Source organism: Macrobrachium rosenbergii, chromosome 39 (genome assembly GCF_040412425.1).
Source record: "Macrobrachium rosenbergii isolate ZJJX-2024 chromosome 39, ASM4041242v1, whole genome shotgun sequence".
NCBI lineage: Eukaryota > Metazoa > Arthropoda > Malacostraca > Decapoda > Palaemonidae > Macrobrachium > Macrobrachium rosenbergii.
The window spans coordinates 18,081,319-18,097,332 of NC_089779.1; the positions used below are offsets into that span (position 1 = coordinate 18,081,319).

General features: G+C 35.2%; 1 protein-coding gene across 2 annotated transcripts in view; it reads right to left on the reverse strand.

Moving 5' to 3' along the window:
• LOC136825801 (uncharacterized) overlaps window positions 1-16,014 on the reverse strand; it is a 682,034-nt gene that overhangs the window by 200,738 nt on the left and 465,282 nt on the right. For both annotated transcript variants that reach the window (XM_067082714.1, XM_067082715.1), the window contains 3 exons: window positions 11,247-11,390; window positions 4,888-4,984; window positions 2,900-3,064 (listed from right to left, as the gene is read on the reverse strand). In XM_067082714.1, coding sequence (XP_066938815.1) covers window positions 2,900-3,064; window positions 4,888-4,984; window positions 11,247-11,390 — 406 coding nt within the window. The remainder of the gene's footprint in view (window positions 1-2,899; window positions 3,065-4,887; window positions 4,985-11,246; window positions 11,391-16,014) is intronic.

Here is a 16,014-nt window from a genome sequence, read left to right on the forward strand (position 1 = left end):
ATGAACGGTAATTATTATTATTATATTATAAAAACGATATGAAAAGTGCCAATTACACAAGAGCACTCCACAATACTCATTAGTTAATATACGAAGATTAAAACTAAATCATTCAAATATATATATATATATATATATATATATATATATATATATATAGAGAGAGAGAGAGAGAGAGAGAGAGAGAGAGAGAGAGAGAGAGAGAGAGAGAGAGAGAGAGAGAGAGAGAGAGAGAGAGTGTCTTTAAAATGTCAGCCTCGTGTCCAAGACATCTTCCGCCTGTCACGGACATCAAGTTATTCACTTCATTAATGCAAGGTAACGTTTGCTACAGTTCTAAAGCATTTATTCAATATTAAATACGTCGATCTGATGCACTGCGATATTCCTGGTGGTAATATATTGCCATAGGGTGACATATACACATAATAAAACACAATTTCTTGTAAAATAAATTAAAAATAAAATTTGTATTTTTCCTAAAATAAGGAATGAACAGGGAATGACACATTTTATTTGTCTGAACAATAACAATAAAAACATTTACAATAGCATTTTTTTTTAATTCCTCTCACCTTAACAAAATTACGGTCATGTTTTTGTGATTTCGAAAACAAAATCAGTTACATCATTAATATTTCTTCCTAACATCGCCAGGATAGTCAGAGAAGTTCTGACTGAGGAAAAAATACTGGCTATCAAGTAGAAGAAAAAATTGTCCATTTTAACCCTCTATTTATGCAACACTACTTATTAAAACTTTAGACTTCTAACGCGGCCTGGTTCCTGCCAGTCGCCGAGCGGAATATTTACCAGCTATCGTTTAAGTTTTTGTTTATGTTTGTTTTTTGTTAATGTCTATGGTACTGACTACCTTTTGCTTTTTTTTTACGGTCATTCCCACGGCGCCCAATTTGCATGTAAACTGGTAGCTACCAAAACTAGAGGGGAGCGGTGGTAGTCTTCAGTTTTACCCAGTAGTTTTCTAAGAATACAACTTGTACATAAAAACCACGCGTTTTTATCTAAATACCCACTTTTAAGATTATTTTAGTGTACCATATTCTTAGATACAGTTCGTTCTCTTTAACGACACTGAAGCACAAGACAGAAAACGTAATGAACGCGTCTAATAATGTTTAAATAAACTGCAATATATGGTCAGAAAGTTTAAATTTAATAACTGCAAACCTGATATACTTTAGAATACTTCCCTTAAATAGTTTCAAAGCCATAATTATCAATAGAAATATGTCTTTTTGATGCCTTAAGTCTTTAAGTCACCCTTACAATCTATTTGAATTACGTTTTCTACATCAAAAAATAACCGAATAAGTTAATGGGAGACTGACTTAAATAGTCTCCCAATAAACTGGACCAGTTCCTGTAGTTATTTTATTTAACATTCAAATCCGATGTTACATCATATTTAAATTAAAAAATATTACTCAGATAAAGGCGTTCACGACAAGATATACTTTCTATCACGGCTGATGGTAATATTGTATTTCGATTTTTTCGATACAAAAATGCCTAGTATTACTTGTACTGTTTATTTATGACACAAATTTGTATTCCATTCTTATTATACAGTATTGATCTTTAATTTTGCTTGCAAAAACTGCATAACCACTCATCAAAGACACGGGTCTTTCTATTACATAAAATATTATAATAAAAATTTTAATACTGTTGCCACCATTTGAAAAATATCCGAATTACTGTCTGACCTGACTCAAAATGAAGCGTGAGAAAAGATGAATATATAAATACCGCAATATCATCTTGGAAAAATGAAATATAATACGCCAATGGATTTCTACAATCTCCTCCTGAGGACGTATATACTTTTCTTCCCTATAATACCACATAAGCGAGCTTGGTCACGACGGATTTATACACCTCTTTCGAGAGCGTTCGAGTTTTCTCAACCATAATGCGATTACTTGGGTTTCATGAATATGGGGGGTGTGTGAGTAATCCGGAAATTTAATAGTGCAACGTTGGCATTTAGAATTTCTCCTATTTATTAAAAATTTTGTCATTAAAAATTAAAGAAGTTTGAAAGACCATGAAAATTAACGAACACTCAAATATCCACAAGTTGCAGGAAATTAATAACGAAGTTATTTGGATAATTTTGGTGATTTTGTGATTGCTAATGAACACCATATTCTTTGGAAGCTTGAATTTCAAGTCAATGGTCCCTGCGGTGGGCTTGCTTCATATGAATTGGGTTAATCTTCTGAATAATAATAATAATAATAATAATAATAATAATAATAATAATAATAATAATAATAATAATAATAATAATAATAATATTCTTTAGAAGCTTGAATTTCAAGTCAATGGCTCTTGTGGTGGGCTTGTTCCATATGAATAGGGTTCATCTTCTGAATAATAATAATAATAATAATAATAATAATAATAATAATAATAATAATAATAATAATAATATTCTTTGGAAGTTTGAATTTCAAGTCTATGGCCTCCGTAGGGGGCTTGCTTCATATGAATTAATCTTCTGAATAATAATAATAATAATAATAATAATAATAATAATAATAATAATAATAATAATAATAATAATAATAATAATAATAATATTCTTTGGAAGCTTGAATTTCAAGTCGATGGCCACCTTTGGGGGCTTGTTCCATATGAATAGGGTTCATCTTCTGAACAATAATAATAATAATAATAATAATAATAATAATAATAATAATAATAATAATAATAATAATAATAATATAATAATAAGTACAGGTATGTCTAGATTCAGGTATTGACTGAACCATGACCGGTCAAACCATTAGTTTTTTTAGAAGACTTTGTGAAAGAAACGGAAAACAAATAAAGTAAAATAAAAAAACACGAAAAAAAAGCCACGCCTTACCGTTATTGTGCGTGAGATAGGCGTAGACCACGTTGACGGCGTCTTCAGCAGACAGGGTGTCCCAGAGGCCGTCGCAGGCCAGGATGAGGAAGTCCTCGTCGCCCTCGATCTCCAGGGACTTGATGTCGCACTCCGACGACACATAGGGTTTGTAGTCCGCATCGCCTGCGGAAACACGGAGGAGTTAATAATATTTCCTGTTAATGGCGACACCTGAAGGGTTTTGCTGTATCTTTAAATGGTTATTGTTGTTGTCAAATGGTTGTATAATATTACCATTTATCAATATTAAAAATTAAAAAATTAATGTATTCATGGTTCTTGTTGTTGTCAAATGGTTGTGTAATATTACCATTCATCAAAATTAAAAATGAAAATAACCAAGAAAAATAGTGTATTCATGGCAAAAAGAGGAGGTGTATTCATGGCAAAAAGAGGAGGTGTATTCATGGCAAAAAGAGGAGGAGTTAATAATATTCCTTATTAATGGCGGCACCTGAGGGGTTTGTAGTATCTTTAAATGGTTCTTATAGTTGTTATATGTCAGAGTTTGTACAATATTACCAGTAATCAATATTAAAATCAAAATAACCCCTTGAAAATTAATGTGCCTGTTAATTCTTTTTTTTTGAGGCATTTCATATGATATAATTCTCTCTCTCTCTCTCTCTCTCTCTCTCTCTCTCTCTCTCTCTCTCTCTCTCTCTCTCTCTCTCTCTCTCTCTCTCTCTCTCTCTCTCTCTCTCTCTCTCTCTCTCTCTCTCTCTCTCTCTCTCTTTTACATATGCAACATTAAATGAGGTACTGGATATTACTGAGTAAAGAACTAAAGAATTTTTTGTAAACGTTTTAATGTTGATTTTATGAGAATAACCAATATAAACTGGAAATAAAGATCTGAATTTGAATTTCTCTCTCTCTCTCTCTTTCTATAATCATGGTGAATCATATTTCTTACATTAGAAAGCATAGATTTATAGGCTATTAAGCAGAAAATAATTTTTACATTATGAAGTTAACCTTTGACCCAAACAAAGCAGGAGGTCAATTACCATTACAAAGAAAAAAGACCAATTAAAAACATAAATAATAAACAAATTACATTTTTCTAATAGGTCAATTACGATTACAAAAAACAGACCAATAAACATGAATATCACGCAAACTACATTTTTAACGGCTGCATTCAAAAAAATTATATGGACCACTACAAATTAATCCCAACCTTATCCTGATCTAATCCACCAATTTCTTCAACTTCAAACCATCTTATCACAAACTACTGTAATTCCTTCCAAAATAACGGCCTATGAGTTTTTCGATCACGTACAACGAGTTCAATCAACGGTGTGGCCGATTCCATCTCGCAACCTTCAGGTTACATAAAAAATAGGTACTGTAAAATTCCACGCTAACTGGTTGACATGATACGCATGCTTACCTCTTATTCCGGTCGGTGGACTTTTTCTCCTTTTTTTATCCAGCTTTCTTGCGTAACAGTAATGCAATGAGAGAGAGAGAGAGAGAGAGAGAGAGAGAGAGAGAGAGAGAGAGAGAGAGAGAGAGAGAGAGAGAGAGAGAGAGAGTTCAAATCCTTATTTCCAAATTACACTGGTTATTCGCATGACATTGACTCTTTACTCAATAATATCCAGCACATCATTTCATGCTGCATATGTAGAGAGAGAGAGAGAGAGAGAGAGAGAGAGAGAGAGAGAGAGAGAGAGAGAGAGAGAGAGAGAGAGAGAGAGAGAGAGAACCATATCACATGAAACGTCGTTAAAAGAAAGGTACATATAACAATTCACTCGCGACGCTCTTATTACTAAAAAGAACCCCATAAAGCCATTCAGTAATTCATAACAATTACATGACAGTCCGTGTAAAAATAAAAGAAAAATTACAATTTTAGGTTCACGACGCCCTCACACAATCACCCGGGGGCGTGTGACAGGGCAAAGGGAACCAAAGGACACATCACTACTTACCTATTGCCCTGGAGACTGCCAGTTGGCCAAGGACTCTCCAGGTGCCTTGGATATTGATGACGCATCCGCCCATCTCCTCTACTCGTTCGCGTTCGACCTGAAATGTTTGTATAAAGGTTAATTATTAAAGCAAAACATAATAACACACACACATACACATACATATATATATATATATATATATATATATATATATATATATATATAAATACGCAAATAGAATTACCTGTAAGTGTTCTTTATAGGGTTTAAGCCTCACTTCAGCAGTTATAGACTACAAGTACTGTGATCTCTGTCTACTGTTAAATAAATCTGTACTATATAAATAAACACAAATATATACATATAATATATATATAATTATATATATATAATAAATATATATATATACACGTGCAAATATACATAACTTTCAACCCACAAAACTTAACCTTAAAAATGTAAACACGACTGCACTTAATTTGTCGATTTTCGCCAGCTGATAAAAAAAAATAAAAAACTAAAGCCAAGTTTTGAAATCTCCACTTTCTCTCAACAACGATTAGAGCGTCTTGCAAATTAGTACCGCCGCAGCGAAGGGGAATCTTACCATTAGTTTCAAGGACAAACAGAACCATAGGAATGTTTGTGTGTGTGTGCGTGTTTCTCGCTAGACATGCAATTATGCCTAAGATATCTTCCAAAATGCTTTCCAGTCCGACCTTCCAGGATCGACGCCTTTTCTCATTTTGGAATGTTCAAGGTCCAAACATATCACCCTTGGGAATGCCTATAATAATGATTCTTCGCGCGGTACTGCACTAACCACCGACTGCGCTTAATTCCTATGATATCCAAATGTTTTTAACCAAGGCTGTTTCTCTCTCTCTCTCTCTCTCTCTCTCTCTCTCTCTCTCTCTCTCTCTCTCTCTCTCTCCTTTCAAGGCCACTGTGGACAAACCCCCTCCATGAAAAATACCTGAAATATCTGCCCGAGGGGAAAACTGTTTTTCCGACCGATGTGAAAGGGTTCAACGCAGGATGTCACGGGTAGAAATATGCAGCTTTCACATAATAAATTAAAGAAAATTACCATGATAATTTTGTTAGCATGGAAACCTACATCTGTATCTACCAGCTTTCTTATGTATGAAACACACCAGCCATTTTTGGCTCTTGCAACAATTTAAAAAAATATTACGCTAAACTACAAGTGAGGGCGTTTTTGGTTAATAATTTTTACCAAAATTTTTTTAGATCAGCTAAAAGGAAGTAGTCAGAACGTTTTGTATTACTAATTTCTTTTTCTGATGGCCAGACTTTTGTCAAAAAAAAAAAAAAAAAAAAAAAAGGAAGCACCTAGGGACAATTGTAAGAAAATATTTGGGCTCTGAATACAAAGTCTCGCTGTCCAACTTCTCGATTCCCGAAGTCCTTTATTCCTCCTCCCACCGTTGGACTGTGAAACAGTCTCCCTGAGGTTGTCATGCAAGTGGAACTTGAAAGGTTCAAGCAGCGCATTACTACCCTAAAACGATTCTCCATGTATTTTAATCATTTGCATTTTTATCAATTTATTTATTAACTTCCTAATTTATTTTTCCTTTTTTCTAATAGCTGATTTCTTTCTGTATTCTGCCTTACCTTCTGTTACTTATTGCTAATGAACACCATATTCTTTAGAAGCTTGAATTTCAAGTCACACTGGCCCTTGTGGACCATATGAATAGGGTTCATGTTCTGAATAATAATAATAATAATAATAATAATAATAATAATAATAATAATAATAATAATAATTGGACAATCAACCTTCTAGAATCAAGAAGGCCATTACAATAAATAACACCATTAAACTGATAAAATACCAATATCGAAGTTGTTCTTGGCCAAGCCAATATCAATAAAACAACTTTACTAAAACAGAGTTGCAACATTTATGCAATTCCTTTATTCACAAATTTTCAAAATCATTTATACTAGGCCAACACCTTTCCCCTATGTGAGAACATCCTTGAACGTCTATAAAAAAAGCGAGTGAAAATGCTTATAGGATTAATTAGAAAAATTATCCTACCAAGTGTAATATACGGTGTGCATAAAACGTAATCTTCATTAATGTATAAAAATCACGAACTTTTCGTTCATTTTGATCCAACACAGCTTTTTCAGTCGAGAAGCTTTTGGTAAATTTTTACTTGTATATTATTATAATATGTATAAGCAGAATTTACTAAACTGCTAGGGGTTCTGCACAATGTTTCCATGGAAATAGCAAACGCAACAAAATATTTGAACTGGAGCACATGACACAGACGATCAGACAACTTAGGAAAATTTAAGGAGCCCTTGTAATCGTTATAGAAAACGGACCAGCACCACGTTTCTCTTTATGGTAAACTAACCTATTCGCCGCACAGACCAACTTGATCGTCTCATTTCAACATGCATCATCATCACAGCCTCCTACCTCGAGTGGCGCAATGATCCTCTAGTGAAATTCTGCCGCTCGTGTCTTTCCTGTGCTTTCTCTTCTACAAATCTCCACTCGTCTCAACCCACCACTCTCACAGTTCGAAGTATGTCTGGGTCTTCTAATTCAAGTGACCAAAATATTCAAATGGACACTATCAAACACTATCCTCACACACTACTTGCTAAGGACATGTCCAAGCTACTGTACATATGGAAGTTGAATAATTTCCCTTAGGGTATAATTATTCACATATACTGTCCTCGTATTTCTTATATAATCTTCTTTACGGATTTATTTCAAAGCGAAAAAATCTTTTAGATAACTGTTTCATTCGTACCATGAATCACGTCCGTTTCGTTATGTAGCTCATAGCAGACTTATGCATAATTTTAATTTTGCGTACAATTGAAATCTATTTCATACGAAATGAATTAAATAGGATTATACAAAATGGGGTGAAGATCGAAATCTCTCTCTCTCTCTCTCCTATACGAGACTTACACAATTTTATTTCGTATACAATTTAAAACCATCTGATACGAAATTAACTTAGGGGCTATACAAAATGGGATGAAGATAGAAAAATTTCTCTCTCTCTCTCTCTCTCTCTCTCTCTCTCTCTCTCTCTCTCTCTCTCTCTTCACTAATGCACTGCTGGAAGAAAATATTTGACGAAGAAAGTCCCAAACCCTATCCAACATTCCAATGCGAATAATAATAGACAATTCTTCCTTCCAACCCGTAATTAGGGAACAAAAGGTGCGCCCTGAGGGCGGACAACCACTAATAAAACGCCCTCTCCCTCCGCAAGCGTCCTTAAGCCCTCAGGATTCTTGGACATGGAGCCTTTATCCTATTCTCCTTCAGAAGGATACTTTATGGCCGAGTGATCGCACCTGCCTCAGGTATATCAAATCCTTTTTTTTTATTATTATTTTTTATTTACATTCAATGAGAGGACACAGTTACCTAACCAGAACCACGATTCGTCGGAACGTGATTCAGTAATCAGAAGCGACGTATCATAAAATTCTTAGCTTGTAATGAATCAAGGGAGAATCATAACTGCAAGAATTTCAAGGTCACTATGCCAAATAAGCAAAAACTACAGAAAATTAAACGAATCTTCACTTCCACTTCTAGAGAGAGAGAGAGAGAGAGAGAGAGAGAGAGAGAGAGAGAGAGAGAGAGAGAGAGAGCTCATACCACGAAATCATTTCAGCACGAGTAACTCTGGTAATCATTACCACCAACACCAGAAAGAATGGAATTTGCGTAACAAAACTGAACCTCCCCTTACATAGTAGTTAGCTAGGTCTCTCTCTCTCTCTCTCTCTCTCTCTCTCTCTCTCTCTCTCTCTCTCTCTCTCTCTCTCTCTCTCAGGCTGATTCATCCCAACAAGTTCATCTTAGTTCATTTGTTAGCATTTCGTTAAAAAACATAAAACTAATGAAATCCATGTATCCTATAGTCAATTTTACTTGGCAAATAGTGCATATATATATATATATATTTATATATATGTGTGTGTGTGTGTGTGTGTGTGTGTGTGTGTGTGTGTATTTCCCCTATTCTAGTGTAAGAAAGCGACAGCTGAAACGTTATTAAAACCAAAGTAATATATTACACGTTAGCATCAACTACTTTTACCCAACAATAATATTTTAATTTTCCTTTCTAAAAACACCAGAACGCAATGAATACTCTCTCCACGAGCCTTCAGCTTTATTTAAATAGAATAGTGAAACACAATAGCAAGTCAAGCTTCTTGAAATGTTCTTTGCCATCGCACTGTAATTTTGACTGTCATGACCATTTCAGTCGTAAACGGCACAGAAACATACCACTTGTCTTTGGTTTTGGATGCTGAAGAACCAACTAATATCTGGCGCTCCAATGTTTACAAAATTCCACGTAAACGAAAAGTACTGCTACTATACTGCCTAAAAATGGAAAACTGCAGTATCTGCAAAATTTTAGAAACTGAGATCTGCCACCTACTGGGCTCGCGAAACACCAATACACAAGTTACTGCAGTTTCAGAATGATTCTTCGATGCTTTCCACGAGTATTTAGGGGGTTCCATTCGCAGTATCTGCAAAATCAGTAGTAAGGGAAGGGAAAACTGCAGTAAAATTATCTACCATTTTTCTCAGTTTTTATCTTTGCAGATACTGCAGTCTTCCATTTTAGGGGGCAGTATACCACTGCAAGTTACTGTCTGCAAACTCAGACCTCACTGTTGATGCCAGTATTCAAGGTTTGCTATTTTACTGTTATCAAGAAATTTTTCAATTCCTTTATTTTCTTTACGGCCCGAAGAGTGTAACAATGAATCCAAATGACAGAAGTTTCCATGTGTCTTTGAATCAAGCGAAGGACATCACAGGTCTTCCGTTTACTTGCTGCGCGTGTCTGCGCGCGCTCATGTTTCTTTTTACGGAGTGAATCTCGTTCTGATCAGTACTTTAGTCTGAGCGTCATATTCGACAGTGACCGTCACAGAGAGAGAGAGAGAGAGAGAGAGAGAGAGAGAGAGAGAGAGAGAGAGAGAGAGAGAGAGAATGTGGGTTGGGAGAGGGAGTTGGAAAAAAATAATTTTGCCCGAGCATTGCGTGTTAGTCAAATTTAAGAGCTAAAACTTTTTTCTTTTTGAGAGAGAGAGAGAGAGAGAGAGAGAGAGAGAGAGAGAGAGAGAGAGAGAGAGAGAGAGAGAGAGAGACTGACTTTTCACGTAAAGTCTCAGCCTGACATTGACCACATATATCCGTATCCTGAGCATATTGAATTACGTCAACTTTTCTAAACCTCTGGGACCTTCAGAAGTAAAATGGTTTTCCTTTCCGATGACTTCAGACGAGCCGAATGACCAAGGTAAAACGGCAACTACAAAGACATCCTTACACTATAACAATTCGACTGTTGACAGTCACACGAGCGGGGAGTCAAGGCTTTTGACAACAAGATTTCCAAGAGGTTATTTTGTTCACTATCATTTATTTAGATTCTCCAATGGCGAGTATCCCTACAAACGAATTCCAGTATGTTATTTCTTTAATATTAAAATATGTTTATTTTTACTGGAAGTGAATCTCACTGCAAAGAACTGGCTTTCAGATATAAGAGGAACCATTCAATATTTTGAAGAGGTTACTTAGTACACTACCGTTTATTTAGATTTTCCAATGGAGATTCTCCCTACAAACGAATTCCAATATGGTATTTACTTAATATTCAAATATGTTTATTGTTCCTGAAAGTAAATATCACTCAACAGAAGTGGCGTTCAGATATAACAGGAACCATTCAATACTTTGAAGGGGTTACTTGGTTCACTATCATTTACCGAGATTTCCCAACGGCGAGTCTCCCTACAAACGAATTCCAATATGTTATTTCTTTAATATTAAAATATGTTTATTTTTTCTGGAAGTAAATCTCACTCAAAAGAACTGGCGTTCAGATATAACAGGAACCATTCTTTATTTTGAAATCGGTTATCAAATAATCAATAAGTACAGAATACATGATTACGAATTTTTCTAGCGACAAATCTCAAATCTCACTCGTAAAGTAATAAACAGAAATTAAGCGTTATTACATCAGAGACGGACAAAATAAATAAATAAATAAAAAAAAAACACAAACACACACACAAAAAGAAAACTGATAACCTAAAGAATATTCCAAAATTGATTTACTTCACAAACATTACTTTCATTTCTCTAATGAAAAACCTCACTAGTAAAGTAATAAACAGAAATTATGAGCTATTACAACAGAAACGGGAAAAAAAACACACACACACACACACACACACACACACAGAACCGACAACCCAATCTTCTCTAAACACTATAAACAACAATAACAAAACCCCGCCCTTGGGTTCTAAGACCTTACCGGTAGTTCGGGTTTGTGGGGCTCCACCATCCTGACGGGGTTCCTTCGTCGTACGAGGAGGGCCTGAGAATCCCCCAGCCACGCCACCACGAGCCGCTTCTCACGGACGAGAGCCACAACTGCCGTGGTGCCACCTTTCAATCTCTGCAAGGAGAAGTGTCAGATATTATTTTAGTGATAGTTGAACAGGTAAACAGTATAATAAATATATAAATAATTATATAAATGAATGAATGAATGAATGAATGAATGAATGAATGAATAAATAAATAGTTATTAAAAACGAGTTAAAATAATTTAATATAAATATATACATATAAAAATAAATCAAATTTAAATATACAATATACATAAATAAATAAAGGCATTAAAATGAGTTTAACTAAAAATAAATATATACATATATAAATGAATAAAGGCATTAAAATGAGTTTAAATAACTAAAAATAAATATATACATAAATAAACAATGGTATTAAAAATGAGTTTAAATAACTATAGAAATATATATATACTGTATACATATATAAATAAAGGTATTAAAAATGAGTTAAAAAACATGAACATTAAAATACTCGACAATACAAATCACAAAAACATAAAAATGTAGAAATTACAGAAAGAATTCAGTCACAGTGTTACTCAAACAAAGTAAGATTAATCAAACATTAAAAAATGATAGAACTTTAAGCAGAGAATTTGGTCTAAAAGCTACTGAAAACCTGAAGTTATTAAGAACGTACACATAAAATAGAACCGAAGCAAAAAAATTATTAATAAATAAACGAAGATATCTATCGTGGTTAACAACCGCCATCAAATCACGGAAGAGAAAATTACCATCCATCCTCCTGATGACACAACAAGTAAATTACAGGAAAACAACAAAACAACAACTCACAGTCATAATAAGAAAATACCTCACCTTCAGCCAATTACGTAGTAAAAATAAAAAGAAAAACAACGTTCAATTTTTGAAAAATAAAAAAAAAGTGATTCTTCACGGTCTGTCACTTGAATTGCCATATAAAAAAAAACTAGTTAAAAAGAAGGAAAATAGTGGGTTTATTATTAACAGTGGAAGGAACAGCAGAATCCGGGAAGAAATAACAAAGAGCAAGTTGCAATGATCTTGGAAAACCAGGAAGGCCCACGGCTACGCAACATTCTGACCTCTTCAAAATGATTGGTAGCAACCAATTAACCTTTATCAAGCCGCTATTTATCTATCTATCTATCTATCTATCTATCTACCTATCTATCTATATATATATACATTATATATATAGATATATATATATATATATATATATATATATATATATATATATATATATATATATATATATATATATATATATATATATATATATATATATATATATATATATATATATATATATATATATATATATATATATATATAGAGAGAGAGAGAGAGAGAGAGAGAGAGAGAGAGAGAGAGAGAGAGAGAGAGAGAGAGAGAGAGAGAGAGAACGCCATTGATTTTGTTGGATGAGTATAGAGAGAATTTGCTGGAATTTTTAATTACATGATCAGCTGTCTATTCAATAATAATAATAATAATAATAATAATAATAATAATAATAATAATAATAATAATAATATAATAATAATAATAATAATAATAATAACAGAGAAAATATTCACTGATTAGCCTTCTAACATGACAATTCACATCGCTACGCACCTATATTCTCAAGAACACCTCGAAATATAAAACACAAAATTCCAAGAAAGAAAAATATATATATATATATATATATATATATATATATATATATATATATATATATATATATCCAGCCCATGAATTCAACGAAATCAATATTTTGCAATATCCAGCCTATGAAATCATCAATGGAATCAGCTCGCATGTACAGAAAAAAGACAGTCTGTGTTTACTTGACGACAGTCTGTGTTTACTTGATGAAAGTGACAGTTCCAGTCTCCACTCTGATCGACACCTCCAACTTAATGACACGTATATTTGTCTCAGCAAAAGCAACACGTAACATATGATCCAGGATCACTCGCAAAACCGCGATACTTAAGACAGCGATTGAGCACCGCGACACCGCAGCAGCAATGCTGTTCAGGAAGCTTGCTTGGATGCTGGTCGAATTTCCCAGCTGGATGCTGTGATCATCTCCTGACTGGACGCTGGCAAACTCTCCGACAGAATCTCAGCTAAGAGAATCTCCCCTAAATGGCTGATGAATATCAATTTTTATATGCAATTTAGGCCAAAGGCCAAGCGCTGGGACCTATCAGGTCATTCAGCGCTGAAAGGGACATTGATAGTAAAAGGTTTGAAAGGTGTAAAAGGAGGAAAACCTCGCAGTTGCACTATGAAACAACCGTTAGAATAAGGTCGAAAGTAAGATGGAAGAAAGAATATGAATGGAGGTACAGTAAAAGGAAATGAAAGGGGTTGCAGCTAGGGAGTGAAGGGACGCTGCAAAGTACCTTACGTAATGCCTAAACAATATCCCCCTGCGGGAGGCTGTCACTCAGGTGTTTACAGCGCATCCTAATGTACACAGACCTTCCAACTACAACCTGACACACCCTCCCAAAGGACAACTGTAAGCAAAATTCACACAATGCGACTTCCGGGTAGAACTTTATCTTAACTGCTCACCATGAATGCACACCAAACACGTTTCAAACAGGATGTACCCAAATTATCTCAACAATTACCCGGGCCGTTTAAGACCTGGGTGGCAAAATCAGATTATTCTGATTCTTACAAATGATTTCCTGCATAAATAAAAAACACTTCAAGGCCACACACACACATTATCACTGTTAAGTAAAGGAAATTATCATTTTACAAAAATTATGCTTTTTTTTTCAGCCAGCGACCCATTCGCAATCAACAATAAAAATATCTGTTTATCATGAATACAAAACCTTTTCACCAAAACGAATAACTAGCTCCTGTAAATATCTTGTAGAGTAAAAGAAGCAGAACAAGCAATATCAGTAAATGTCAAGTATAAAAAAAAAGTAAATTTCGGCGCAATAGAGTTTTCTGTACAGCGTATAATCAAGGCCAACGAAAACAGATCTATCTTTCGGTGGTCTCGGTATAATGACGTATGAGCCGCGGCCCGTGAAACTTTAATCACGGCCCGGTGGTGGCCTGTCCTATATAGTTGCCAGATGCACGATTATGGCTAACATTAACCTTAAATAAAATAAGAACTACTGAGGCTAGATGGCTGCAATTGGGTGTGTTTGATGATTGGAGGGTGGATGATCAACTTACCAATTTGCAACCCTCTAGCCTCAGTAGTTTTTAAGATCTGAGGGCGGACAGAAAAAGTGCGGACGGACAGACAAAGCCGGCACAATATTTTTCTTTTACAGAAAACTAACAAGTAAAATAAAGTCCACATTTCCAGTCTGGAACTTCTGACGAAACATAACCTACTCATAAAATTCCGACATGACCCCCACCAAAGCAATAACAGCGCGTATAATTCGGGCAAATAACTACGACAAAAATCAGCTTATCATATGATCAACCTCGTATACGCTTACGAGCGCGCGCACGACATGCAAATAGATAGTAAAACAGGACGCTTAAATATATACAAGATAAAAAAAAGTATAGTGTATCCGTGGACTTTTATCAAAAGCCTTGACTAAACGACAATTTCGAATCGTGCTCCACAATGACAGGAAATCATTATATGATCGTTAAGCGCAAAATACGATCCTCCATTAACCTAAGAGGAAGGCTGACAATGGGTATTTTGCCGTAATTGCAAACCCGTATTTCAAAATTCCCTTTTCGAAGTCATCCTTGAAGTGTTCTTCCCTGAAAGGTTGATTGATTTATAGATTTTAGGCATACATGCGAAGCACTGGGGCAACTAAGGCCAATCAGCGCTGAATCGGAAATTGACAGTGCCAAAGTTTGAAAGGTGTAACAGGAGGAAAACCTCAAAGCAGTTGCGCTATGAATCAATTGTTAGGAGAGGGTGGACAGTAAGATGGAAGAAAGAGAATATGAACGGAGGTACAGTAAAAGGAATAAAAGAGGTTGCAGCTAGGGGCCGAAGGCACGCTGCAAAGAACCTTAAGTAATGCCTACATTGCGCCGCAGGAGGTGCACTGACGGCACTAACCCCTTACGGGATCTCTGAAAGAGCAGCGGCAATAAACTTGACGTAAAAATGCTCTACACGGTTTTGCGTCAGTCATCTTTTAATCAATCAATCAATCATTCCCTGTGGCATCCACGGGGATGCACAAGGCCTCGATGAACTCACGCCACCACATTCTGTCCTGGGCTAACTCCTCAAGATCTTCCGAACACTGGTTTCCCGCCTCATTGTCCTTAACCAAGTCTCCTTTGGCCTACCTCGACCCATCTACCAAGGGCAACCCACCTTGGTGCATCTTGTACTATTCCCTGTCTTCTATACACGTGGCCTAACCACTTCCAGCGTGAGAAACTAACACACTCATCGACCGGCTGCACTCCCGGTACTTCTCTAGTTCTGTTATTTGATATCCTATCCCTCCAATAAAGTTCTAATATTCTCCTGAGCGTCTTATTTTCAAATGCTAAGAACTTATTATCGGAAGTCACAGTACTGTACCGTGAAAATCATCTTGACTTGTTCATATTGTTTTTACATATGAAAATGAAAATGTTCATAAATCACTTGAGGTTGGTAAGCTGTCAGTCAATGGACACTTTCAGAGACTACGATTAGATTTCAGAAGATTG